Source organism: Apodemus sylvaticus, chromosome 16 (genome assembly GCF_947179515.1).
Source record: "Apodemus sylvaticus chromosome 16, mApoSyl1.1, whole genome shotgun sequence".
Lineage (NCBI taxonomy): Eukaryota > Metazoa > Chordata > Mammalia > Rodentia > Muridae > Apodemus > Apodemus sylvaticus.
Window position 1 is genome coordinate 16256523 of NC_067487.1, and position 27728 is coordinate 16284250.

The following is a 27728-nucleotide window of genomic DNA, read 5'->3' on the forward strand; positions in this document are numbered from 1 at the left end:
GTTGGGGGTCTTTGGGGAGGGGGGAAATTGGGAAAGGTTTTTCCATGGCAATGTAAATGAAGATGATATTCAATAAAAAATAAATAAATAAAAAGAATGTCCTTTTTTCTATTTAATGGAAGGAACACCAAAGAGCGATTTAAAGGGGGAGGGGTTTTTGCAAACCATAAATCTCTAAACGAAGTAGTAAGGTACTAAATAAAAGATGGCATCAACTACAAGAAGAAAAATAAATAAAAATGAGGAGGGAAAAAAGTCCTGTCTAGGAAGCTTTTAAAACCTCAGTCAGGAAACCTCTTTCGTAGGGCGGGGAATGTTTTTGCTCTCCAGAGACCACTCCCTGCTAAGTTCCTCTCAAGTTTTCCCTACCCCTCCTCCATTCCTCGTGTGAGCCCCGAAACCCAAGGAGGCACTGGAGATTGCCAGCAGGTACCAGAGATATGTCAGAACCGGACACTGACTGTCTGTTTCTTGTAAACGTCACAAACCCTAAACGGGCCATTTTTGTAGACAACTCCACGGGAATTGGAAGGACAGCTTGAAGCCCGTAGTCTACAGAACAATAGTAAAACGCAGAGCGCTGCACGGTCCTTTGCGCCAGAGGCTTCTCGAGTGGCACAGAGAGCCGGAGTCCAGGCGGGGACCAGGAGCGGGAGCCCGGAAAAGGCGTGCTGCCCCTTTAAAAGGCCGCGCATCTCCGGGCCGGCCTTCCTCCCGGGGGCTCCAGCTGTGATTGACGCTGGGCGGCGAGAGGAGGCGCCTGGCGCTAACAAAAGTCCGGCCCGCAGGCTAGCAGCGCCCGGCCACAAGTCTCTGCTCACTCGGGGCACCGCAACAAGTGGCCGCCGCGCCCTCCCCGGGGAAGCCGCGGACGCACGGGGGCGCAGGGCGGAGGCAGAGGAGCGGGACAGCCTGGGGCTGGCGCGGCTTGGCTTGCACGGCTGGGGACCGCGGAGGCGCATGGGGACCCCGCGGCGGAGGAGCGGCGAGCCTAGGGGCGGCACCCGCGCGCGGGCTGTGCGTCGCGCTGCTCCCACTCGCCCAGAGCGCGGAATCTGAGAGCCCTGGTGGTTGCCCTGGAGCCGGCCGGCCACCCTAGGGGGTGCCAGGAGCGGACCTAGCGCCACCCCTCCCGTCGCCAAGCAGTGCAGACCCCTAAGCCCAGATCGGCCCTCGGAAGGGGCATGTGCAGCTAACGGTCCGGTCCTGCCTGCTTTCCTCTGCCCCGCCGCCTGGGAGGTGCGCCTCAGCTATGCAGTGTCCAGGGAGGAGGCGGGCATGACGGCGACAGGATGGGCGCGAACAATGGCAAACAGTACGGCAGTGAGGGTGAGTGAGCTGAACGTACCCCCTCCCCCGACTCCCGGATCGCGCCCCCTCCCTTTCCTCTCGCACACTGCTCAGACGCACCCTACTTTGGTGCGGTTGGGGTTGTGCGGTCTTCCCTTTGGGCTCTGCGTGATCCAGTCTCTGGTACCTGGAGGGTGACTTTCCCCCACTGGGGACTCTTAAGCAATTTTCCAGGTTGTCTTTAGGACTGCTCAAGTTGCAATTCGGTGTTTCTGAACTCGTGTGTCCCAGCTTTCCTTCTCTGCGCACCTTGGTCTAGGTGACGGTTTGGGAGAGAACTGAAAGCAGTCAAAACTTTTCCCAGGTCTTTTTGTGCTTCAGTCCTCCGAACTTCCTTGTATCAGGAAAACACACACACACACACACACACACACACAGAGACACTTCTGGAAGAAGTTAAGCTTCCATTCTTTGCTAACTGCCCTAGTCTGACAGCTCCGTGAAACTAACCACCTATGGGTCCCGCGAGGCGTGGAGTGGCTAGGAGCTTTGTCTGGGCTCTCTCGAGGCTCAGGACAGGCAGAGCACCATCTGTTACTCGGGGCTGGAAATTGCACAGAAATATTGCCTGTCAAGTGAGAACTTGGAAGTTGGGGAAACTTTAAACTCCGCCTACTCCTAAAGGGATGATGGATGTGTGGGTTGCCTCCTCAGTCCCGCCTCCCCCGCTTTGCATAATACCAGTAGTGTTTTAACCCCTGTGATTAACAACATGTCCCTGATGTGCACAAAGCAAAGACCATTTTTTTCTACAGTTTAAGAGTTAAGGTCTGTATCTAGTGAACCTGGTTGAAAGGAGTGAGGAGACTGGCTTGGCTTCCAGCCTTTCCCCAGAGCACCGGCGGTTACAAAGGAGGGAAGAACCCTTTCAGACTGGTAGGAATGCAGAATAGCTAGCTATTCAGCATCTGGTGTTAAGGAACCGCTTATCAGCCTGTCCAAAACTTGGAGCCATGGTTACAGAATGTGGGGGGGGGGGGTCTCTCCCTGTTTGTATCTGTGTTTACTTCTGAGCTACTTTGTAAATCTTATACTAAAAGCAAACTCTAGAAAAAAATCACTCAATTATAAAACATCCACATATTTTTCTACATATACAGAATTCCATTCCATATATTTTTTCCTACATATACATACATGTACATGCATATATATTAGTTTTGTCCTGGGCAAATACATGAGAGGACTATTTGAAAGAAATGTTAATCATCTTTCTTTCTTTCTTTCTTCCTTCCTTTCTTTCTTTCTTTCTTTCTTTCTTTCTTTCTTTCTTTCTTTCTTTCTTTCTTTCTTTCTCTCTCTCTCTCTCTCTCTCTCTCTCTCTCTCTCTTTCTGTCTTTCTTTCTTTCTTTCTTGTTTGTTTGATTTTGATTTTTGGATATGGGTTTTTTCAAGACAGGGTTTCTCTGTATAGCCCTGGCTGTCCTGGAACTCACTCTGTAGACCAGACTGGCCTCGAACTCAGAAATCCGCCTGCCTCTGCCTCCCAGAGTGCTGGGATTACAGGCGTGTGCCACCACCGCCCGAAGAAATGTTAATCATTTTAGATATTTAGCAAGTGTGAAAGTGGGCCAGAAAAAAGATTATTGGAGAATCTTGGCCACTCTCTCTCTCTGAAGGTATTGAAGTTAATGCTTTAAAAATGTGTGGGAAGACAAACCATGGAACCTTCTAACTTGGAGCCATTCAAAGGGTGTTCGATAACTTTCAGCGTACCTGTCAATCCTGGGTTTGAGACTGGAGGAGGGAGGAGGGCCTGAGAGGTACCAGATCATCACTCTGGCTCTCCAGTGAAAGCATCTCAGGGATCTCCCAGGCCTCTGTAATGTGCTCTTACACCCCAGCATATCGTATCATACAGTGTGTGGTATATGACGACTTCCTGTCTGAACAGCAGAATTTTCAACCCCTGGGAGGGATAGACAGCGAACTAATGCTCTCCAGCTGCTGCCCATAAACGCTACCTCTGCATTTTCACTTCGGATCAAGTCAAATCTTACTGGGATCAGATTTAGATACACTGTGGACTTTTTATGGGGGGGGCGGGGGGGGGGGGCGGACACGACCTTGTGCTCAGCTGATCAGAGGAGGCCAATGGGATATTTGTGAGTTTTGGCTGGATAGCCACACTGTGTTTAGTTTTCATCAAGTCCTTTCAGATGAGTCAAGATTCCTCCGTGATCAACGAGAAAGAAAATAGAGAAACCCAAGTAGCATGATCTCAGGCCCCCCCTTCTCCTCTTCCTTCCTCTCTGTTGTACTCTGGTCCCTTTAAATAGGCTTTTACGTATAATTGAATATAGTAGATAAAGCTGTATTATGACATGATAAAAATCGACACAGGTACCCTTTAGAATATGATGTGTCATCTTTCTTATCCAAAGTATCAAATTCAAAAGAAAGTGAAAGCTATCCCTATCAATTTTATCTATTATCAAAGGAGACTGAGAATCATGATAGTTTTCTAGATTCAGTGCAATTTAGGCATAGTATAGTATATTTCAAACATAAACGGGGATTATTAATGAGTGTTTAAATATAGACTGCATTGAATATGTTCAATTATATATTAGTGGTTTGGGGGTTCAAAGCTGTAAGTATATATTTCTATAATTTCTGGCAGTTGACAGTATATGAACAATCTTTGTGAATATTTTGAATTATTGGAAAGTTTAACTTTCAGTGTTTTGTGGCTAATCTTACTTTCTCCTGGGCAGCACAATATACCTTTTGTTTTGTTTTGTTTTTTTGGATTTGGCTTTTTTTGAGACAGGGTTTCTCTATATAGCCCTGGCTGTCCTGGAACTCACTCTGTAGACCAGGCTGGCCTTGAACTCAGAAATCCACCTGTCTCTGCCTTCCAGAGTGTTGGGATTACAGGCATGTGCCACCACTGCCTGGCTACAATATACATCTTTAAAAGGTCATTGTGAGACCACCTTACCAGGTGCAGTGGGACAACACCTTCCACCTTTCTGTGATCAAAGTTACATTGGAGTTAACATTGCCTGCAAGACTGTCAGAGTGGAGGTTTTGGATTCCTCCCTGAACTACACACTCATCATACACTGTGTGCCTTGCTGTCTTTAGATGTTCATGTGATAAAATAGATCCACTTGGGAATTTGCTACTTCAAACTTCACCTCCTGGGGTCTTTCTTTTCCAAAGTGAAGAGAAACATTGTCACTAACAGGATTTGCCATTATCTCTTCCCTAACTGTGTAGCCATTCATTTCTTTTGGCTTTCTTGAAGTCTTTTCATGGACCACTTAGAAAAGATTAGCCTCATGGAGCCTTGTTATAATTAATAGGCAAGTGAAGACTTAACTGCTAAGAAACCCATAAATACCGACTTCCTCTATCTTGTTCACTGTCATTCCCATTTGTCCTGGTAATTCTGGTCCCTAAATCTTTGCTCCTTTTTAGATCAAAGATAGCTGTGAATCCATAATGAGTGATTTTAAAGTGTCTTGTTTCCCTAAGTTCTTAGTGAATATTTAGATTAATACTCTGCCTTTAGGCTGGCCTTGGATTTTGCTCCAGGGAGGAAAAAAAAAAAAAAACCCTTCCATTCTTAATCTTTAGCTTTCTAGAAACATAAGCCAATGTCTAAATGATTAGTATGTTCTGGTAAATTCTTTCATGAGAAACCATTTTTTCCCTCTTTATCTGGTTTCAGAAAGTATAAGTTACAGCATTTGTGGAGAAATATGAAGAATGAGTTGGGGGATTCAAAGACATTAGAACTATTAGCTTTGACTTCAGTTAAGCCCAAGAAACAAATCTCAGTTCAAGCAGGAAAAGGGGTGCTGCTTTCTCTGCCTTTTAAGGTTCCAGTGTTATGTTTATTCTACATGTACAGGTCAGAGGCAGTAGCGCTTACGCTATTAACAACTCCTTTGCCAAGCCCTGGGTCTGGTTGAACTGGAGAGAGGCCACAGCCATGGGGATTGACCCCTGGTAGCTTTTGGTTCTAGTGGGGCCTTTCTCCATCTCGGAGCTGGAGCTGTGCTGTCAGAGGAGGAGAGCCCGTTGCTTGAGGGTGTAAATTTTCACAAATCCATCACCAACTGGGAAACGAATCTTGGAATAACAATAAAGGCAATTAACACTTACCAAAAGTCTGCTGTAGTTTTTCATGATTTTAAGCTCTTGGCATGCATTGTCTCACTTTATCCATGCGATAATCCTAAGGGGAAGGGTTGCCTATGTGCCTCACTTTACCAGCAAACAAAATCAGGGTCATGACGGATGGTATTTGTCTTACAGTAATACTGGGCAGTCCCAGAGTCATTGTTTTTTTGTCAGCTAATATGTGTTGACATTTTCCTTGTTGCACCAAGCTAGGAACTCTTACGACATCATAAGGATGCAAAGGATGCAGAGAGGGACAGGTCGCAGAGAAACCATGCAGTATGCTGTATGGGTTAAATTCTATGAATGAGAATTTTGGCAGACTAAGACAAGGTACAGCTTTAGTGAATTGTCGTGTGAGCTCATGGAAAAGTTGGACTTTATACCAAGACATACAGGAGGTTGGGCCAGGGCTTTGAGGATCCACGTAGATGATTGCTCTCTAAAATTGCTGCCCTGTAACCAAGTGTCATATATGTGTGCACTATGAACTATAGGAAGTTGTTTCTCCCAGTTTTAGAGTCAGACAGCAGTCATTATGTCTGCACACCCAGGTTCTGTTGAGAGCCACCTATCCAGGCTACACATGCTAGCTTCACCTTGTATCCTAGCAACACATTGAGGAAACAGGTCTATCTAGCTCTCCGTTCTCTTAAAAGCACACAAATCTATCTATGAGGATTTTACCTACACATATACACATTGACTTCATTTACTAATACTAACATGGTGTAATTAAGTTTCCACGTGTATTTTGGGGGTCTATGGTATCAGAGATTTTTAGTGTGCTGAGAGTGCAACATTGCCAGTCTTCCGTAGTCACTGCTTCCTACAGACTACTGGATGTAGAATTTGTCTAGATTCTCTGCTTAGTAGGTTTTTTACCTACTTGTACATTCCTCGTAAGTTCTAACTTATATTTCTTTGCTTGTATATCAGAATGGTAAATGTTGGCTTAGACACTCTCTAAATGTCGTTATAACTCTGAGATAGAAGCCAGTTTTCATCTTTTGCCTGCAGCAAAGAATTCCATCGTGATGCAAATCAGAAGAGAAAGGATAGTATTGCAGTGTTTGGCTAAAGTAAAAGCATCTGTGCTGTGCTGCTGACAATACCATGTTTGGTCTACGGTGAGCAGTACTTTGAGAGAATTGGAGATCTTTCTTTTTTTTGCACATTTAAAATAAAGATGTAAAAAGATGGTTTTCTTTCCATGTTGAGAATCAACTCTCGAAGCTCTGTTTTAACTCTTTGTACCACTGACCAGAACATATTGCCATTTTGAGTGCTTAAGAACTGCCCTGCCTTTATCCCACATCTGCTGTTATCTCTGGGTTTTGGTTGAGTGTCGGAGTAGTAGACACTTCTCAAGGTGGTATATATGTTACAGAACTAGAATAACGTCTCTGGTCAATGCATCCTCCCAATAGAAGACAAGAGCTACCGATAATGGAGCTTAGAATCCTCACATATTAAATGTCATGCTTGAAGAGGTGCCATGATGAAATTCAAGTTTCAGAGTATGCACGATGTTTGGAAGTTATAGAAAGTTAGGTTTGGCTTGGTTTATGGAAGAAGTCCTGTGCCATAGTTGAAGACAGTCTGCCCAGGAAGCAAGAGGAACCTCCCCTTGCAAGGTGACCGCAGTGAGGGGTGTGGTATGGAGAGTTTTGAGTCAATTCCCTAGCAAGCATTGTGCCACATGTTTTCATGTCTGATGGAACTGGGAGCAGGATGAGCCTCTGCCAGGGATGAGCTGCCTGTTGATTATCTGATGCAGAAGGGTCAACCCTGAAACCATATTCCACAAACAATACAGATGGACTTACCACTGTGTGTGTGTGTGTGTGTACACGTGTGTACAACAATAATAACTAAAGAAAAAAGAGACTATGAACCAGGAGGGGGCATGAGAGAGCTAGCTGGGAGAGTTTGGAAAGTAAGGGAAAGTGATATAATTCTATTTCAATTAAGAACATATTTTTAAAAAAGCATTCCTTTCACCTCTTCTAGGTTAATTTTCTCCCCATCATGTGTGTGTCCCCCTCCCCACATTATATAACTTCTCAAAGCTTCTTGAAAAACATGCCTTCTGTGTAGTTCTACTTAGTTGGTAACTTCTGATTAAATATTAGCAATTGATAATGTCAACTTTAAAGTCTCATATACTCAGGTCAAGTGCATATATGTATATATATAATGCAATAAGTATATATACTTTTTATAGTTGTTCACTGGCTGTTTTTGTTTCCCTGCCTTCTCTAGAGTCAAACCTCGTACATGGATGTTGGGTTTGATAAATGACTTCTTGTCCAAAGTGCAGTCATGGAGCCTGTCCCTTATGTTTTTACTTTACTTATTTATTGCTACAGGACACAAGGTTCTCCTAAGCAGGTCTTTGGATTCTATTCATCTCAAGTCAGCATTTGACCTTAGTATGTGAGACTTTAAAGTTGATATCATCAATTGCCAATATTTAATCAAAAGTTGCCAACTGATTAGAAATACACACAGGGCATGCTTTTCAAGAAGCTGTGAGAAACTTGTACATCCCGGTGGCTTCTGGGAGTCACCAGGGCAGCCTTTCTTTCTTCTATGTGTTAGTAAAACCAACCTCGGTTGAACTGTTCCTGAAGTACAGCTCATTTTTCCTTGTTTAGTTTAGAAATTCAGACTTCTTCTTGATCATACTGATCTCTCAGTGGGAGGAGACTTGGTCCAAAGAAGTTTGTATTCTATTTTATGTATATATCTTTTATATTATATGAGATATATGACATATATCTCATAGAATATATATGTATATATATATACATATATACAAGACTCATTTTATTTTAATTTTTGGTTTGTATTTTGTTATTACATGGAATACATGTGACTTGGTGCTTATGAGCAGATGAAGTGTATTTGAGCTCACGGTTGTACTCTATAGACTTGTATCTACTGATGGTCTTTCTGCAAAGGACCTCATACTAAGAGCTACATGATGTGGTCTGAGAACACATTCACGCCTCTCTCATAAAGGCTCCGTGCCTGAAGGGCAGAGGACCGTATGAACCAATCTGTTCCTTGTTGCTTCCAAAGCCCTGATGTTTAAACAGCCCAGTCAGATTAAGGTTCTCCCTTCTTGATATCTGGTGATGTGGATCAAATTTCAATACATGAAACCTTCAGGGGACACAATACATTTAAACTTTCTCTAAAATAGTACCCAAACACGACGGCAAGTGTAGATTCACAGATGGACCTTATCTTTCAAATATACTAGATTAATAACTTGGGGTTCAACAAGTTATTATTAACAGCCTTTATCTATGTCAGCAATGCCTGAAATGCTTTTACGAAAACATGTCTGTTTTCTAAAAATAAATGGTTACATTAAAGTTTCTTGCTTGGAGTTATGATACCTTATGATTTCTAAAGAAAGGTTTGAGCAAAACTCTCTCTCTCTCTCTCTCTCTCTCTCTCTCTCTCTCTCTCTCTCTCTCTGTGTATGTGTGTGTGTGTGTGTGTGTGTGTATATATATATATATATATATATATATATATATATATATATATATATATACACAGTGCCCCTAGAGGTCAAAAGAGGGCATTGGATCTCCTGGAGCCAGATTTACTGGCAATTTTGAGCCACCTGACATGGGTGTTTGGAACTAAACTTGAGTTCTCTGAAAGAGCAATTTGCATTCTTACCCACTGTGCAATCCCCCGTCACTGTTCCCCCAAATCTTCTTGGTCCATTTCTCCAATGGGTTATTTCATAGCCAGTGATTCCCGTGGGTTCCATAGAAGTAGGAACCTTAATGCGCTTCAGTGGAGGGGCAGAGATGCCTGACCGGCCTGGGGGCTTCCCAAGTCCACAGGCTTCGACAAGGGCAAAGGAAAGCCCTAGAGTGGAGACTTTCAAAATATGCTGGTTAATACCCCAAAGAGGTATAGCTTTAAAACTCTTGACATGAAACATCACTAACCATCTCTGAATTTTTCTCGGTAATGAAATATAAACACATGGTCAACATTTTGTCTGTTCCACGGTTGAAGTATCCTGGACTGTTTCTGGAGCCGTAAATCTCCATTAGGTTGTGCGTTTGATGGGCTCATTCTATCAATTCCTATTTAAATTCTTCAACCAATAACAAATGAAAAACAGTTGCTCACACTGCATGAACTCATAATTGTAACTTTAGAAGCCTTGAGCAATGTGTAGAAATGTTATTAAAACTTTTTTTTTGTTTGCTACCCTTTCTGTGGTAAATTCCTGTGCTGCATTTTCCGAGCTCATGTAAGTGGAAAGGCAACCAGAATTTCTAGAAAAAAAATCTCAGGCATTTCTTTTAGACTTGTGGATTGACCTTTTAGCTGCACATAAGCCACTTTTTGGCAAGGTGGTAAAGTCAGGAAAAGGTAGCTTACATACACACTCAAACCTTTGGGGTCAGCTAGATTCTTAGGTCATATCTGGGAAACATCTTAGCCAAGTCCATAATGAAGGGAAAGCCTTGCTGATTCCAGCTGTCAGGTGTGTTCATGGTTGAAGGTTGGGGAAGAGAAAAAAGTGATGGAGAACAAGAAAAAACCATCTAAGAAGTAAAGGAGGAAGTCAATAAAATGAGGTTGATAGGAAACAGAATCTAACATTGAAAACAATCTGTGTTCTATTACGTTTCCTTAGGAAAACTTTGCTTGCAAAACAAAATGATTAATAAATATTTGGCAGGTTTGGGGATTGCTAAGTCATTGTGTCTGTCATTGTGTTAAAAATAGTTAAAGAAAGACAGGGCATGGTGTTACTTACCTGTCATCCCAGTGCTTTATAAACTAAAGCAGAAGGATTGAGGTGAGTTCAGGGCCAGCCTGGGCTACATGGTGAATTCCAGGCTTGCGATGACCATGGAACATGATCCTGTCTTAAAAATAAGTAAGCAAGTAAGTAGATAATTAAGTAGCAGATCACAGTTACTGGGTGTGTACTAGTCAGTACAAGTACTTACTAGTCTGGGCATGTTGTGTACCCATTCTACAGTTCTCAGGACAGCCAGTGAGGAGACACTCGTATTCCCAGTTCATAAACATACAAACTTGGAAGTTGTCAGTCCCTGGGCACACAGCAGGTGAGGGACGGGGGGCACCATGCATGAAATCCATGGCCATGCTGGAGCCCCTGCTTCCTGTCACTGGGCTCATGGTCTTGACACTTGGGTGGCAGCCAGAACCCTTTTGGTCTTTGTGTTACTTATTGTTTCAAAGGATCTCGGTGACCATGAAGTAGCTGAGTGGGGGAAAACTTGATGGTTTTGTGGAATAGCTGATTAAAAAAAAAAAAGACAGACATGTTCTGAAGGAAGCATTTATTCAACTCTGCGTGGCTCAGCAAAGGGCAGATTAGCTGCTCGTTAGGAGTCAATCTGCTGACAAATTGGCAGACTATCTAGTATCTAATAATTCTAGCATATAAAATAATTAGCACTCTCCTTGGAGTCTGCAGAGTGTGAAGCAGAGAGGCTGACCCCTTGCTTCCCTGGAGCATGGCTAATTTTAATTGATCTTTGTCTTGAGATAGTCTTTTAGTTGGGATGACCTTCGTATCTGCTTATAAAATAATAGTCAATGGAAGGCTGTGAAATGTGCTTAATTTTCTTTCCTCTGTAAATACCTTGGAATTCATATCTTCTGTTTCCCTCTGGCCTAAGAGCTACAAACTCTGAGCAGCATTTAATATGGGGATTTATCCTGACGTGCATTTGAGAGCTTGCCCTTCTGTTTTGCCAGCCCTGGGAGGCTTCTTCTTCATTATGTCTTTGAAATTTCTTTGCAAACAATAAAAGGTTTTAGAAGTTAATATCATTTATATCAGAGGGACCACATCTACTGTGGTCTCTAGGTTAGAGGCAAGGAAACTTGGGCCTTAGCAGATCAAATGCTTTCCCTTCATTTAACAGTGAAGATGAGATGGGGTCACGCTGATGCTAAATTTAGCAAGCAGTCTTTTACACTATTGCTCAGTTTTAGTTGCTGTAAGAAAAAGGATTTAACCATACCGTATAGTTACTGCTAGGTACTCTTGGTGCTATTTTTTTTAAGGATTTATTTATTTATTTATTTTATGTATATGAGTACCCTGTCGCTGTACAAATGGTTGTGAACAATCATGTGGTTGCTGGGAATCAAACTCAGGACCTCTGCTCACTCCGCCCTGCTTGTTCTGGCCCAAAGATTTATTTATTTATTATATGTAAGTACACTGTAGCTGTCTTGAGGCACACCAGAAGAGGGCGCCAGCTCTCATTACAGATGGTTGCGAGCCAGCATGTGGTTGCTGGGATTTGAACTCAGGACCTTCAGAAGAGCAGTCAGCGCTCTTAACCACTGAGCCATCTCTCCACCCTCTTGGTGTTATTTTTAATTGCTGTTCCATAACCAGGAGAGTGGTGTGTGCCTCAGCTTAGGAATCCTTTATATTTATAGCTGTACTAGAAGTAGCAAAGTTGCTGCCCTCATAGTCATCTTGGAAGGAGGATCATGAGATGAGTGAATTGTTGCTGGATTGTGACTAAGTGACATCATTAGTGTTACTGAGTTCATTGAGGAAACCAGGCGAGGTTCCCTGTTTGCAACCTTCTGTTTGAAGAAATCAGAGGAAGAGATTTCATTGCTGCGGAGATCAGAGACAATGCTCAGGACATGGGATCCTCAGGGTCCTTTGAGTTCTAACTCTGCAGTCTCCTTAGGAGTGAGGTCAAATAGTTACATTATGTAGAGGTCTTTGAAGGAGTTGAGGCTCTCAGAAAGCCATGCAGAGAGGCTGTTGGTATCAGGGACACTGCAGTTCTTCATTGTTAGGTAGAAATCTATTTCTGTCATTGTTTTGCTTTCTATTCACTGTCTTATAGCTTACTCTGTTTTCCTGGGTTCCCTTCCCTTCCCCTCCCCTTCCCCCTTCCCTTCCCTCTCCCTCTCGCTCTCCCTTCCCTTCCCTTTCTTTCCCTCCCCTCCCCTCCCCCCCTCCTCTCCACTCCCCTTCCCTTCTCCTTCCTTCTCTCCCTCTCTTCTTTCTTTCTTTCTTTCTTTCTTTCTTTCTTTCTTTCTTTCTTTCTTTCTTTCTTTCTTTCTTTCTTTCTTTCTTTTCCTTCCTTCCTTCCTTCCTTCCTTCCTTCCTTCCTTCCTTCCTTCCTTCCTTCCTTCCTTCCTTCCTTCCTTCCTTTCTTTCTTTCTTTCTTTCTTTCTTTCTTTCTTTCTTTCTTTCCTTCTTTCGTTGTCAGTTGTGTTTATCCATTGCTCATGCTACCCTGCCGGCCAACACAGGTGAGCATAACCCTATTCCCAAACTAGGTTTTCTGTACAGTTTGTTTAGTGAATAAATGAGGATAAATCTAGAGCTTGACCAGTGTTGGTTCCAAAACCAAGTAAATTGTACTACCTATATAGTTCAGTAATATAATGACTCTTCATTCAATGGCTCTTAGTTCAATCCCTCTTAGCCCATGTACAAACATAGTTTCTTACAATATAGCGTTTTCTTTGATAATATCTTTGAAGATATTATAGTTTGTAACTTTATTTTTTAAAAATTAAAATAGATTTTCTGATATAATACTTCCCAACCATAGTTTCCCCTCCCTCCATTGTCCTGGCAACTCACACCCATCTCTCCTTTCCCCCATATCCATGCCCTCTCCATTTTCTCTTCATTTAAAAAGTAGGCCTCCAGGAGAGGACACTCAGACAGGACAGAACAAGGTACCATAAGACAAGGCGGAAGCCCTCATGTGGAGGCTGGATAACGCAACCCAACAGGAGAAAAAGAGTCTCAAGAGCAGACCAGAGTCAGAGATATTCTCCCACCATTAGGGATCCCACAAAAACACCAACCCAACTGTTGCCCTGCTAATTAAGGTCGAAGTCTACCATTGTCCAGACAGCCTTCTGAGCTTGGCACAAATGATTTCCCATTGTCAGCTTCTCCTTCTCTGACTTGTGTGGGGAGCTTGAAACCCCCAGGCACCTCTACCTGTGGAATGTCCCATGGTTAGATTACTGGTTCAGCTTCCTTTCTCCCAAGAAGAACCTGTTCAGCAAGCACTTGAGATCCCTAAAATGCATCCTGGTGCTCATGAGGCATCTCAACCCCTTAGCCTTCAGCCAATGACCTTTGCCCACTCTGGATATTCCTACCTCCCTTCCCCCAAACTACAGAACCTGTGATTCACCCCAAGTAAAGTTGTTCTGTCTCCAAGAAACGATTCCCAAATGCATCCTTATATCCCTCTGTACTCATGGGCTGTTCAAAACCCTGTTCATTGACTCTGTTCCCTTCGTACTCATGGGCTGGTGGTCAGCCAACCTGGGGAGAAGGGAGACCCACAGCTAACTTCATAACTTGTATGCTGAGGACCTGGTGCAGAGTCGTGCAGGCCCTGGGCTTGCCTCTCAGTCTCTGTGAGCCCATGGGAACCCCGATTAATAGATTCAGTGGACCATGTTCTCTTGATGCTAAAAAATTATTTAAAAAAAATTATGTACACTATTATTTCCCTCCTCCAGATCCTACCCATCAACTTAACACGTACTCCCTGTCTGTCTGTCTCTCTGCCTGCCTGCCTACCTGCCTGTCTATCTCTCTTTCATAAAATCCCTACAAAAAACACCAATAAACCAACTAACCAAAACAAAAGAACCTTGGTATTTGTTTTTATGCTGGCCAACCACTCTTGAAACGGGGCTGCCCTGGCATATGGTGGATACATCTTGTGATACTGCAGTGGAGAGGAGAGAACTGAGTTTTCCCCTTTCCAGAAGGTCTCAATTGCAAATAGTTTTCTTGGTTATGGTGGGGACCTTGTGTCTGACTCACCTTCTTCTTGCTGGGATTTTGTCTGATTTGGCCTTCTGTAGGCCTTTTAATGATGTTAGTCTCTGTAAGTTAATAGATATTATATTATACATATTACATCTTATATATTATATATTAATTATACACCATACATCATATATCATATATCATATATGTATTTCCTTGGAGTCAACCACAGTCTTGAGCCTTGAAAGGAGTGTTTTAATGAATGCATCTCATTTAAAGTCTCTGAGTCCTCCTAAGTCTCTCATTTTATACATTATCCAGTTTTGGTTCACTGTGTTAAGTCCTATCTACTGCAAAAAGTTTCTCTGATGAAGTTTGAGCAGTGGCTGTAATATATAAGTATATATGACATTAAGAAACATTTTATTGCTGTATTTCCTTAACAAAATAATAGTAAGCTCTTCTGTAGGCCCATGACCTAGTCTGGGGATCTTTATCAGTGTCAATTTTGGGTTTCATCTCATGGACTGAGCCACAAGTCTAATAAGAACTTGATGCTTTAATAATGCAATTACACCTCCTTCTGGGAAATATAACCCAAGCTTGGTGTTTAAAGGCGAACATGCTTAAATATGTAATTTGAATGCAAATTGATGATTTCAGTCTTGACAATTTGTAGTATTAAAATTACTTTGTATAGAATGGTATTGTGTAGATTTTTTATTGAGTATTATATAATTTTCGTATATTTGTTTCAGTTGACTTGGGAGTTGAGGTTATACAGTAATCTGAATAAATCATGAAACATCTTCTGAACTTGATCTTTGATAAGCAAGCTATTTCTTTGGGATATTGTCTCCATTTGGATTAAAGGGTCTCACCCTTCTTGGGGCTTTGCTTTTTTGTTGTTGTTGTTGTTCTAAATTTTGCAAAATATGAAAGTTGTGTTTTGCAGCTGTGGTGATGGGCATGGTTTCTAATAAATCCAGCTGTTACTGTTCACACTGTTAAGTGTCAAGTGAGAAAATATGTGGAGAAGGTGGTATCAGTGATAAGTATGCACACGCACATATTCATAAAACCATACGTCCGTACTTCTTTCCTATGCATTTTGCAGACATCATTCTTTTTTTGAACTGCTTATATATATATTTGTTTATGTTTATAGAGGATGGTTAATGCTGATGATTGTTCCCACTTTATTTGATTTTGCCCTTTGCAAATATATGTATATGTGTTTGTATATGTTTGTTTACGTGTGTATGGATGCCCACATGTGTGTAGATATGTGTGCTTGCAAATGTATGGAGCTTAGAAATTGGCTTTGGTATTTCCTTCAGTAGCTAGCTCTCTTAGGACAGGATATCTCCTTTGAACCCAGAGATCATCTATTGGCTGGTCTTCTAGCCAGTTTTCTCTACATTTCTGTTTACTATGCTCAGTCTATAATTACAGATGGGACATCATGCTGCTCTGGAATTTACGTGTGAGCTGGGGAATCAAACTCTGCTCTGTAGACGTCCATAGCAAGTATTTATTCACTAATTCATCACCCTAGCCCCTCTCAGGTTTTGATTAAATTTTTTTACATTTATTTGTTCATGTGTGTATACATTGTCATGTGCTGCTCCCTTGTATGTGTGGAACTGAACAAACTGTTAGAGTTGGCTTTCTCTACCTACCACGTGGGTTCTGGGAATCAAGCTCAGGTAGGTTGTAGGCTTGGCAGTGACCACCCTTACCTACTGAGCTTACTCACCCCTTGGGTTTTGATTTTAAAGACCAGCTGCTATTAAATTGATCAGAAATAATGACATAGCCCCCCTGGGATAATGTATACTCTGCATGCTATTCTGAAAGGGAATGACAAGGAATGGCATTTTTCTTGAATAGTTTCTATTTCAAGTTTTATTTTTCATATACTTTGCTTATTTAATTATGTTTTAATATTTTTCTCTGTTTCTCTCCCTTTGAGAGACTTTTCCTGTTGATTACTCTGAAAGTGTGTTTTGAGAGACAGTATTTCCTTGGGGAGTCTTTTCTCCACTTCTAAAGCTGTAACAATGTGAACTGAGCAATAAAAAACCAATTCCCTCCTGTTGGTTGTGCTTCAAATAGTCATTTCTTTGATACCAGCTAATAAAAACAGGAAAAAGGATAATTTTTAAGTGCTTTGCTCAAGATTGCCTTACTTCCAATAAGGAAAATTACCTCACAAGGGGGAGCATGGGTAATAAAGATACAACTACGTGAATAATCGTATTCATTGTAAATGTCCAAGTTCCCACGTTGCCGCTTGCAAATCTCATTTAATCATGGGCCTGCTGAGTGCCCTCTGCAGTATGGAGATGGGAATTTTCTGCTGTGGAAAAAAATGGGCCTGAATTCTTAATGAGGGTAGATTTCAAATGCCACTGGAGATTTCCTATGCCCTTTGCCTTTTGAGGTATATGAAGGCCATGAGGTGACAGGCGATGATAGGAGACAATAATCTCTGACAATAGTCATCAATGAAATGTGGACAGGCTCCTGGGTGTCTCAGGAGTGACGACAGTAAGTCTGAGCAGGTTACATGGAGGAAGCGCATCCCAAAGACACTGAACAGACAAGCCATGGTCACACAGGTGGTCAGGCTTCAGCACGCTGAGATAAGTGTCCCAAGCCCTGCTGTTTCTGTCTCATCTAGTTCTCATTTTCTCACTGTGCTCCCATTTGTTTCTTCTTTTCATTGCTTTTGAGCTTAATGGTGCCTTCCCTAGTTCCTTGCCCATGCCCCTTGGAGCTGGCATGATGACATGCCCTCACAGGGTGTAGATCTGCAGTTGCTCGTAATCGTAGCCATTGACTGAGGTGAAGCTATATGTTGGAAGTATCCATTGAGGCAATCCTGGGTCCCTACTTCTTCATAGAAGTGGCCAAACCTTACCTGCGACTGTATCAGATGTCAGCTTCCTCCTTTGTCCAGTCTATATTTGTCCCCTGCTTTTTGTAAGCGTCTTTGCCAAGGTACTTCCCAACAAACCATCTGCACTCCACTTACCTTGGAAATTGATTACCAAGGACTTAACACAAAAAGTCAAAGACTAAAGCACTCGTACAAGTAACACTTATATATTTAGGAACTTACATTTATATACCTATACCCATATCTACACACATACGTGTGTAACTATCATTTAATAAAACAGGTCATGGGAGTTTGTGTGTGTAACTTGGGAGGGATTGTAAGAAGGAAAGAAGGAGGAAATGATGTAATTATTTTAATCTCAACAAATCTGAAGAAAATAGAATGTGAAATAGGGTGTTTCTTGGGCTGGTCTCAACAAGGTGCTAGCATGGAATAACTTATTTCTGGAAATTCCAACTTTCCTTAAGGAAGGGTCTTTAACTTATAGTTAAGAGGCACATGCTGTCTTCTTTCTTGGGTCTGTGTCCAATCCTTTCATGTCCTAGATCATGAAGTCAAGCTCCATACATTAAGTTGGCTTAAGCAGTAGTAGCCATAGCTATCTGGCAAAGGACCCAAACAAGCCGACGGCCTTGCATTTTGAGGAACCTTCTTAGAATCTGTATAGACTTTTTTTGCTGCTGTGTCTCAGAACTGAGAGCAGACAGGACTACATGCTATCATTTGTCTCATCCATTTGTTCAACTTGGCCATTGAAATCAGACACCTTGGGAACTCCTGTGTCCCTTTTGATGGTCAAGAAGGCTGATCTATGGAGCACACCATACTTGGTAGTAGAACAGTTAGAGAAAGATACGGTAGGAGCAGGTGGCCACAGTTGTTATTGCCTGAAATTAACATTTTTATATTCCTGGTCATTAAGAGAATTAGGGATTTATTTAATACTTGTGATATGAGGGACCAATGGCAAGTAGACAGTCAGTGAACAGATGAAACATGCAGAGCTTAAATATTAAGCAAGATGAAATATATTTCTATTTTTCTAAATTAATATGTATGTTCTCTATTTTTCTAAATTAATATGTAAGTCTCACAATCATTCTAGTTCATTATTTCATTTTATTATGCTCAAATAATGCCCCACAGAGATTATCAAATTATTTGGTGCTTAGAGTCACTGTGACACAAAGAAATTTAGAATTAATTGAAAAAAAAAGAAATTATTATTGCTACTACAAAGATCCATTCTTTATATCATCCCCAAAGCTTTGGAGACATTCCTCAACTTCTGCAATTTATAACAAATCGATTTTTCCCCTTGTTGTCAAGGATGTTTGTATTGTGTTCTGTAGCCAGGTTGGTTCTTTGGTCTCCTTTCAGGATGCCTTTCCCCTTTCTCCAGAGTTTCCTGGCCAAGCCAGGGAAATCGTGTTTGATAAACACTTGTCCTGTTTTCCTAGACCCTGCCTCTGTCGTGTGCTGTATTTTCTAAGTGATTACCCATTGTGACATAGTCTCATTGGGCTCAGTTAACTGTTTCTTGTGAAATCTTCTTTAATACACCTTGCTGTTTCTAACACTTAACTCCTTACTTTGAAAAAGCATTGAGAAATGTTGGGTGCCACCCTCTGCACCTCCATGGCTGTGGAAGAGTCAAGCCTGGCTGTGGGACCTCAAGCTGTGAGTGTTCTCAGGCATGTGTGATTTGGTGTGGCTGTGAGTTGAGTGGAGGCTGAGAAGGGGGAGAGCAATGTGCAATGGTTTTCCAGGAATGGCTGAGGAGAGAGTAAGGGGCAATGTCAGGCCCAGCAATGAAGTGGGAACCTGCATGCTTCTCATCGCTGAGGAGTATTGTAAGAGAAGCAGGCAGATTGCAGGTTTAAGGGGACTTAGGTCCACTGCTTAGATTTCTTTCCACATGATAAAGAATCATTATTCCTTTTATCTGTTTGGGATGGAACTACCCCCAGGAAGCACTTCTGTCCATTTTCTGACAACATTAGTGCCCCCAGGGCCTGACCCTATTATTCATTGTAGCCTTGAAACCACAATCTTCCTCTTGGAATGAACCAAAACCAAAGTCTTATTTTCCTTCCCAACTGGTATTCTTGCTAATAGTTTTGTTTTGCATCTGTATGGGAGGCTGGAGTGGCACTCAAGGACCCCTACCGAGATCCTCACAGTGATTCACAGAGGGAGGTGGCGAGAACCGCTTGGTTAGAGCAGAGGGTGGAGTTGGGGCCCAGGGGAGGCTTGGGTCATGGAGGTGGATAGGACTCAGGGGCTAGTTGTCTAGAAGGGAAGGAGAACATGGAAGATTCTAGGAGGACTCACGAGGCCCGACACGCCTGCAGCTTTTGGACCTTCCTCCATTTCTGACTGATGTGAATTTCTCATGAGTAGAAGGAACAATTGACCCACTTGGGCATTTGTTTATCTGAGTAGCTAATTCCTGCATTGGTCAGTTAATTAGTGGGTAATTATTAGTCTTCCACATGTCAACACTGTTTTGTTACATACAATCCCTGAGTACACATGAGGGATCAAAGGCTATCCTGTGCTCTAGGAACCCATAGTCCGGAGTCAAAGGGCTTGAGTCTGACTGAACCCTGCTGACAGGTCCCCCAGGGCTCTGGTTAATTGGGAGGGAAGTTGAAATCACCATCAAATTCTCCCTTTGTGCTTCTTTCTCGCCTCTCTTTTTCTTTTTCTTCTTTTTCTTTTCTTTCACTCTGGCCCAGTAAGTTAGTAGGTGGGCTCTGAATACTCTAGAGTATTTGAACCTTAGAAAAGCCAGAGAGGGAACCAAAGAGTTGTAGGACTTCATTCTGAAAACAGGAAATTCCTGTTTACAGCTAAAAGCTATTCTGTGCGAGCCTTACTTAGTTCCTGTCTAGTTCTGCCTCTTTGGGAGAATCCTGTCGGGTCACCTTTGGTTGAAGGGAAGGAAGAAGAATGTGGTTTGGTTCTATGGGTTTCCCTTTGCAAGCACCAATTGCATGAGAAGTCTGAGAAAAGTCCAAGGGACCCTTTGATGGTGGCAAATCTAGATATTCTAGGGAGGCAGAGCAGTGCAGAGTTGGTGTGATTTGAAGAATCTGTGCTCTGAGAATGCAGCCTTCTGGTAGCTTCCTATGCTCGTTGGAAAGTACATTAATGAATTGTTCACTGCTTTTCATGTTAGTAAGGAAAACCCTGTTCTTTTGAGAGTCCTCAGGTCAATGGGATATACTATTGTATTTTGGCTTTGTGGCATATGTGTTTCTATTTCAGTAGTCATAGGATTGACTATGACATGTCAAATGCCATATTTGCTTAGAGTGACTTTAGTTTCTTGAAGCAGTAAATGTATAAACCACACCGCCTAACAAACACTACCAGGACATTCATTTTCTCAAACTGAAGCTCCAATAATGTCGCAGCTACTTATTTAATCACTTATTTTAATCCTGCTATTTAAAAATTTTTTTCTTTGTGTGGCTGATCCTCACTATATAGGTCAGGCTATCACAATATAGGTCAGGCTGTCACAATATAGGTCAGGTTGTCTTGCAATCATGGTCTCTTACCTCAGCCTCCTGAGAGTTAAGGATAGGAACATGTGCCACCACTCCTGCTGGTTTCTGGACCTCAGAAGCACAAGCAGAAGATTTCATACAATTATAACGTGTCCCAGTAACTTAAGGATTATACTGATCAGAAATGAAGGTGTTAAAGGGATAAACTCTGTTACATGGGATACTGTTATTATTAGCACTGGCATATAGGATCCCATCGCATCCTCTCAGGACCTTAATACAGTGTAGGGAGGCCTGAGTTCAATAGGATGCTATTCTCAATACCGAGTTGTATAGCTGACTTGTAGTACAATTGAAGGAGATGGTGCAGCTGTGCTCCAGCCCTTGGTCCATGATGACATACCATGAACCCGAGTGTTGTTTATAAACTGCTGCTTCACTGTGGGAGTTGGCGACACTATCTATGTATGGTGAGGACACAACTTGCTTTTCTCAGGATTGTCATGTTTTGACTCAAAACTTTCAAACCTTTTTTTATTTTTTCAAACGTAGAGCCGCAGGATCTAAATGTTTGAAAAGTTTTGAGCAGCTCTTAAGTTTCAAAGATCAGCGAGTTGTGGTGCTTCTGGGATGTGAAACATGAGAATAAAGCAAGTCCAAGTTTGCAGGAAGGAATGCATCTCTTCTCTCTGCTAGCTCTGGAAGCCCAGGGGGGTGAAGGCAGGCACGGCACGTCTGCCCAGGTCTTTGCTGTGGCTTCATACTGAATGTTAACCATGCAAAGAGTGGAACCTTTTCTACACAACTATTTAGATTCCTCTGGAGCTTTGAACAAGACTTAGAACACAGTGTTTTTAATGCATTAAAAGTCCTTTCTAGAATGGAGACCACATTGAATATGTTGAGATCATTAATAAACTCACTTTGGGATTTAAAAAAAAAAAAAAAACCATGTAAACTTCTTGAATGAGGCCGCTTGTGGACACATTGTGAGGCTGGGCATTGTCTTGCTGCTTCTCTCTGAGTGCTGATGCGCTTTCTGCCCTTGTGCTCCTCCTCTGCCCCGCCCTTGTTCCCCCTGGCATTCCTGGGCTCTCCTGCCCTCTTTTATTTCTCATCTCCACTAGCCTGCCCTTTTATTTTCTATTTGTCAGTCCCGCTCTGCAGTTTGCTTCTGACTCTGATTTCTGGGCATTCTGCCAAGCTTGGATTCCTTGCTTCTTATAGTTACAGGGAGAGCCTCAGTTACATTGTTGCCAGAACTGTTTCCAATGGCATTGCCCTCCCTCCTAACATATGTGTTTTCCTGGAATGTTACAGTGTTTTCACTAAGGTCCCCTCCAAAGTAGAATTGTATATGATGTGTGCTACACTGGAAAGAAAATGATCCAGATACCCCTCCACTGGCTTCCAGTATCTTGGATCTCTGGTGGGGTAACTTTTTTTTTTTTTAGACCTGCTTATGTAATTTTCTTTTCTCAACAACAACAACAACAACAACAACAAAAATCTCAGCTGCGTTTTACTTTATGGATGACCATATGAAAGAACATCAGGCATCCTTCCTTTACCAACAGCAGCTTTTTTAAAGAATTAACTTTTTATTGATTCTTTGTGAATTTTAAATCATGTACCCCAATCCCGCTCATCTCCCCCTCCCTTCATATCTGCCCTCTGCTCTTGCAACCTCCCCCGACCCAAAGAAAATAAAAAGTAAAAATAGAAATAAAAGAAAAAAAGAGAGAGAAAAAGGAACCGAAATGAAAGCAAGAGCGTCTCACTGGAGAAGCTGCAGTGAGTGACAGGGCAGAGAAGCACCTTAAGAAATGCTCAACTTCATTAGTCATTAGGGAAATGCAAATCAAAACAACCCTGAGATTTCACCTCACACCAGTCAGAATGGCTAAGGTTAAAAACTCAGGAGACAGCAGGTATTGGCCCGGATCTGGAGAAAGAGGAACACTCCTCCACTGCTGGTGGGATTGCAAGATGGTGCAACCACTCTGGAAATCAGTCTGGTGGTTCCTCAGAAAACTGGGCAAGACACTTCCAGAGGACCCTGCTATACCACTCCTGGGCAAATACTCAGAGGATTCCCCAGCATGTAATAAGGACACATGCTCTACTATGTTCACAGCAGCCTTATTTATAATAGCAAGAAGCTGGAAAGAACCCAGATGTCCCTCAATGGAGGAATGGATACAGAAAATGTGGTATATTTACACTATGGAATACTACTCAGCAATTAAAAGTAATGAATTCATGAAATTTTTAGGCAAATGGTTAGAACTGGAAAATATCCTCCTAAGTGAGGTAACCCAATCACAAAAGAACACACATGGAATGCAATCACTGATAAGTGGATATTAATTGATTCACTTGCAGATGCTCATTGCACTGAGTCATTGGTCTATTTCTAGGCTTCTGCTACACTCATCCTTCAGGTAGTGAATCCTCACCTGGACTACCTTTGGCTCTGCAGGCCCTGTCGCTTCCCATGCTCCAGCAGTTCATAAATCAGGTAGATGTTGAGGTGGGCCAACCCGAAGTCATGGGTCTAGACCTGGCTTGTAGCTGAGCTGGTCAGCCTGCTAGCTCTCCTGTGCCTTGCGCCAGGGCAAGCTTTCCAGTGCTTGCCTCAGCTAGCTTATGTAACGCTGCAGCCGGCAAGGGCTGGAGAAATGGTCCAGCTGTTAAAGGTTAGTCTCACAGTCAAATGGCAACAGCTGTCTCCTTTAAAAATGGCACCTATGTTGCTGGGCTCTGGTTTGTCAGTTAAGAGTTCTTGTTGCTCTTAAAGAGAGCACTAGATCAGTTCCCAGAACACACATGATGGCTCACAGCTATCCATAACTCTAGTTCTAGGAGATCTAATGCCATCTTCTGACCCCAATAGACACCAGGCACACAGGAGGTACACATACATATAGGCAAAACACTCAGACACATAAAACAATTTAATTAAAAATTAAATAGCATATTTCTAAATACTTCCTAGTTTGAGCCCAGTTCTTACCTCTGTTTTGAGAAAATTCTGGTTTGGGACCTTCTATTTCCCTGGAACGTGATGACTAAGACTTAAACTTTGAACTGGGTCAGTCTGTGATGGTAGTGTGTCTTCCTAATAGTTGTACATTAATCATGTTAGATACCCTAGACACTAAAATGTTTGATAAAAAAAAAATCTAGAAACATGCTGCCTTAAGTTTAAATTAGCTCGAAGTAAATGAAATTAAAATTTGGTTCTCAGACATACTTACACCACAGGGTCCCATCTCCTTAAGTGACTGTTCTACTAAGAGGCATATGCGCACCACCAGGAGATTATTATTGAAGTTGGGATAACAGACATCAGCCAGTAGATTTCATATTTATTAATTAGGATCAGTGTAAGCTTGTTTACAGACCCTGTGAAAAGGCAGAGTCTGGTCAGGAGCAGAGAGATCATCCGGATTTCCTGTGTGATTCTCGATGTAGGTCACCAGGGGCTGTGGGTTCCTTTCTGTCTGTTTGGTCCATTGTCTCTCATGATGTCATTACACGTCTGTGTTTCAGTTTACATGACCCAGGCTTAGACACAGCTCCCATGTATATATCCTTTTGCCTAAGAGAGTCTTGTGTCTGGGACCCAGCTGTAAGTGGAACTGACAAGTGTGGCATTTTTCATGGTGACCCATGTAATTCATAGTGTTACCCGGAGATAATGGCTTTGGGGGAATACCAGCAAGTTTTGTGACAGATAGGCAGATGATCAATGTAGACATAGGGCCTTGCAGGTGACAGGTTAGAGAAACACAGTTAAATTGCATATTTAAGCAGACGATACAGGGTTAATTTAGAGACTGCTTTGCTCAAAGCTTTTTTTTTTTTTTAAATGGTCATCTAAGCACACATGGGCATGCAGTACCAATGAACACTTGGATAATGCTTTATACATCTGGCTTGCTCTTCAGATCACTAAGTAGTCCCTTTGTGTGGAGGGCTTGATCTGGTTCTCCTGTGGAGCCATGGGCTATGACTCCGGATTGCTTTCTGGCATTAGATAGATTCAAGGCTTGAAAGCATCCTCATTCTTGCTACCCTAAGAAGTCAGCCCAACGAAGGGAGCCAAACCTACTTAAACAGAGAGGATTTTATGGTCCATTTGTGAGAGTAAATGACACTTTATTCTTGGGAGGCCGAAGGGCTCATTTTTGTAACGAACGGATAAATCTCTCCTTGAGAGACATAGGATGTTCTTTTCAAATTAGCACAATTATATCTAATGCTTCGTTTTCTCGTTCTCGTCAAGATGCTGTCTGTGGATATCTGCCCGGGTGCAATTTCCCGACTCCATGCTGCTCAGTACAAACCTAGCTGTTGTATTAAGTGTTGGTGTATGCTTGGTGGAGCTAATGATATTATCCCTCGGTGATAGCTTAGAGCAGTAAGTCACACAGTTACATTAACTGCTTGGGTCAGTAATTTCCTTCTTTTTCTTATTGTTACTAATAGATTTCATCTCTTTTCAAGCGGTTTGTTAGTCCATATGCACTTGCCATAGGAAATTGAACTATAGTATAGGTGACCAACAATTTGCCTTCAGTTGTCTATCTATCCATCTATCCATCTATCCATCTATCCATCTATCCATCTATCCATCTATCCATCCATCTATCTATCTATCTATCTATCTATCTATCTATCTATCTATCTATCTATCGTCTGTCTATCTGTCTGTCTGTCTATCCATCCACTCATCCCAAATATACTTTGTAATGTATTTTCTGTCTTATGCAGAGGAAGTATGATCATCTCATCCCCATGGAAGGGCCAGGGACCTATGCTGGAGACTTTACCAGTTCCCAGAGCCCGAAACATCTGCGGCACTGTGTTTCATGTCCAGGGTGTTAAACTCCTCTCCATAAATGTGCCTGTAATTTCACAGTCTGAATTTCTACCCTAGCTTTTATAAACTGGATGTTCTTGAGGCAGAAAAACCCCTTTTTGCTTCAGTTTTCCCATTTTCAAAGTGTTAAAGTATCTATCATGTGGTCAGATTAAGAAAAAATTTATTTCTTGATGATTTCATAGGTGAATTCTGTGCCTACACCACCCTATCCCTCTCCTCCCTCCTTCCCTCCTGTGTCCTTTTCAAATTCGTGGTATTTTAAATTTCAATCACAATTGTTATGTATATGTATGTACATACATTTACACCTTCTGCCTGGTGTGATCTTTGCTCTTATGTCTCTTATGTATTTAGGGCTGATTTCTTTTCCTAGCTATCCTGACTAGAACTTCAGTGAGCATGACTGAGCAAATCCATTGAATAAAAAGCTGGGTCTTTTGGGGCTATGCCAAACAATGGTATAGCTGTGTGAGACACTAGATCTATTAGATTTTTATCTAGTAGACTTTGCTATGCTGGTTTCCACAGTGTGTATACCAGTTGACAAAGGGTGAGGATTCCTCTCCAGAATAAATATCTATCTATCTATCTATCTATCTATCTATCTATCTATCTATCTATCTAACCTGTCATCTGCCCACACATCCATCTGTCTGTCTGCCTGTCTGTCTTGATCTTAGCCATTCTAACTGGGAGAAAATGAACTTACAAAACCTTTTTAACTTGAATTTCCCTAGTCACTAAGGATGTTGAACACTTTTTGAGCCATGTCTTAGTCATTGTTATTTGTTATTTTGAGAACTCTGTTCAGATCCTTAGCTCATTTTTTAATTGGATTTTTTGTTTTCTGGACAATTTGTTTGTCGAGTTATTTACATATTATTTCTATTAACCCTTTGCTAGCAGTATGACTGGCAATGATTCTCACCCGATCTCTGGACTTCTGGGCTTCCTCTTCATTGACTTGCAGGCTTCGTTCATTTTACAAATTTTTAGTTCTGTGAAGTACTGTTTCTCAACTATTGGTCTTAATTCCTTGGCTGTTAGCTAGCACCTTATTCAGAAAGTCCTTTCCTATACATGAATCTTTTAGGATACTATCTATGTCCCCCTGGCCATTTCAGTGTTTTCTTTATTTTTTAATGTTTTTTTTTGTTTGTTTGCTTGATGCTTTTGTTTTAATTGTTTAGAGATTCATTAAGTGGCTTGGAAGGTCTGGGTACTTTATAAGCACTGCACGCATTGGCTGCCACATTTATTCATGTTGACTCATTTAGAAACATTCAGAGAATAGTAGAGAAGCACCTGTCTTAACTTTTCTCTTTCTGTATAATAGTCCCATTTATCTGTGCTTTCTCCTTGTGAGGCTTCAGTTACAAATCTTAAAATATGTGGAAATACTAATTAGGCAATTTTGTCACTAACCAGAACATAATTTTATGTTTTAAATGTGAGACTAGGTGCAGAACCACCAGGACCTAGTATATGCTGGGCAACCGACCTACCAGTGAGACGTATCCTCATCGTCTGCCTGCCTGCCTGCCTGTCTGTCTGTCTGTCTGATTGACTGACTATCTTTTAGTTTCTGGCAGAAAGTCTCTTTGAGTTGTTCAGCTGGTTTTGAGCTTACTGTGTAGCTGCTAAGTCTGGCCTTGAACTTGCAATCTCAGCTTTATGAGTAGCATTGGAGCAGTAGTAGCATTAGAGGCATCTGTTGTCAGAGCTGGAAGCGATTCAGCCCTGCTGTCCTCTCAGCTGCACAGTGATGGTTTGCTCCATCCCTGCTGTGGCCCACTTGGGATGTGAGGCTCTGCTTTCCCATTGTGCCTGCTGGTCTTATCCTTAGCAGTCACATCTGTTTTCTTTCCATATTCCATCCTTTCTTTTAATACATGTATTTATTATTTTATGTGAATGTACTTGCATGAGTTTAATATATCTATGCAGTCATCCTCAAAGGCTGGAAGTGGGCATGAGATCCCCTGCAGCTGAAGTCATAGGCAGTTGGGAGGCTTCATGTAGGTGCTGGGAACTGAAACCTGGTTAACCGCTCTTAACCATTGAGCCATCGTCTCTTCAGACCTGCCATCTCAAGTTTTCAGATCACCTTTTGCAGTATCA

The 27728-nt window shown here is 42.0% G+C and overlaps 1 protein-coding gene across 1 annotated transcript in view; it reads left to right on the forward strand.

Moving 5' to 3' along the window:
* Positions 1-770: 770 nt before the first annotated feature.
* The window catches only part of Fbxl7 (F-box and leucine rich repeat protein 7), a 379795-nt gene continuing 352837 nt past the window's right edge, over positions 771-27728 (forward strand). The window contains exon 1 of the mRNA XM_052159910.1: positions 771-1329. Coding sequence (XP_052015870.1) covers positions 1293-1329 — 37 coding nt within the window. The 5' untranslated portion in view covers positions 771-1292. The remainder of the gene's footprint in view (positions 1330-27728) is intronic.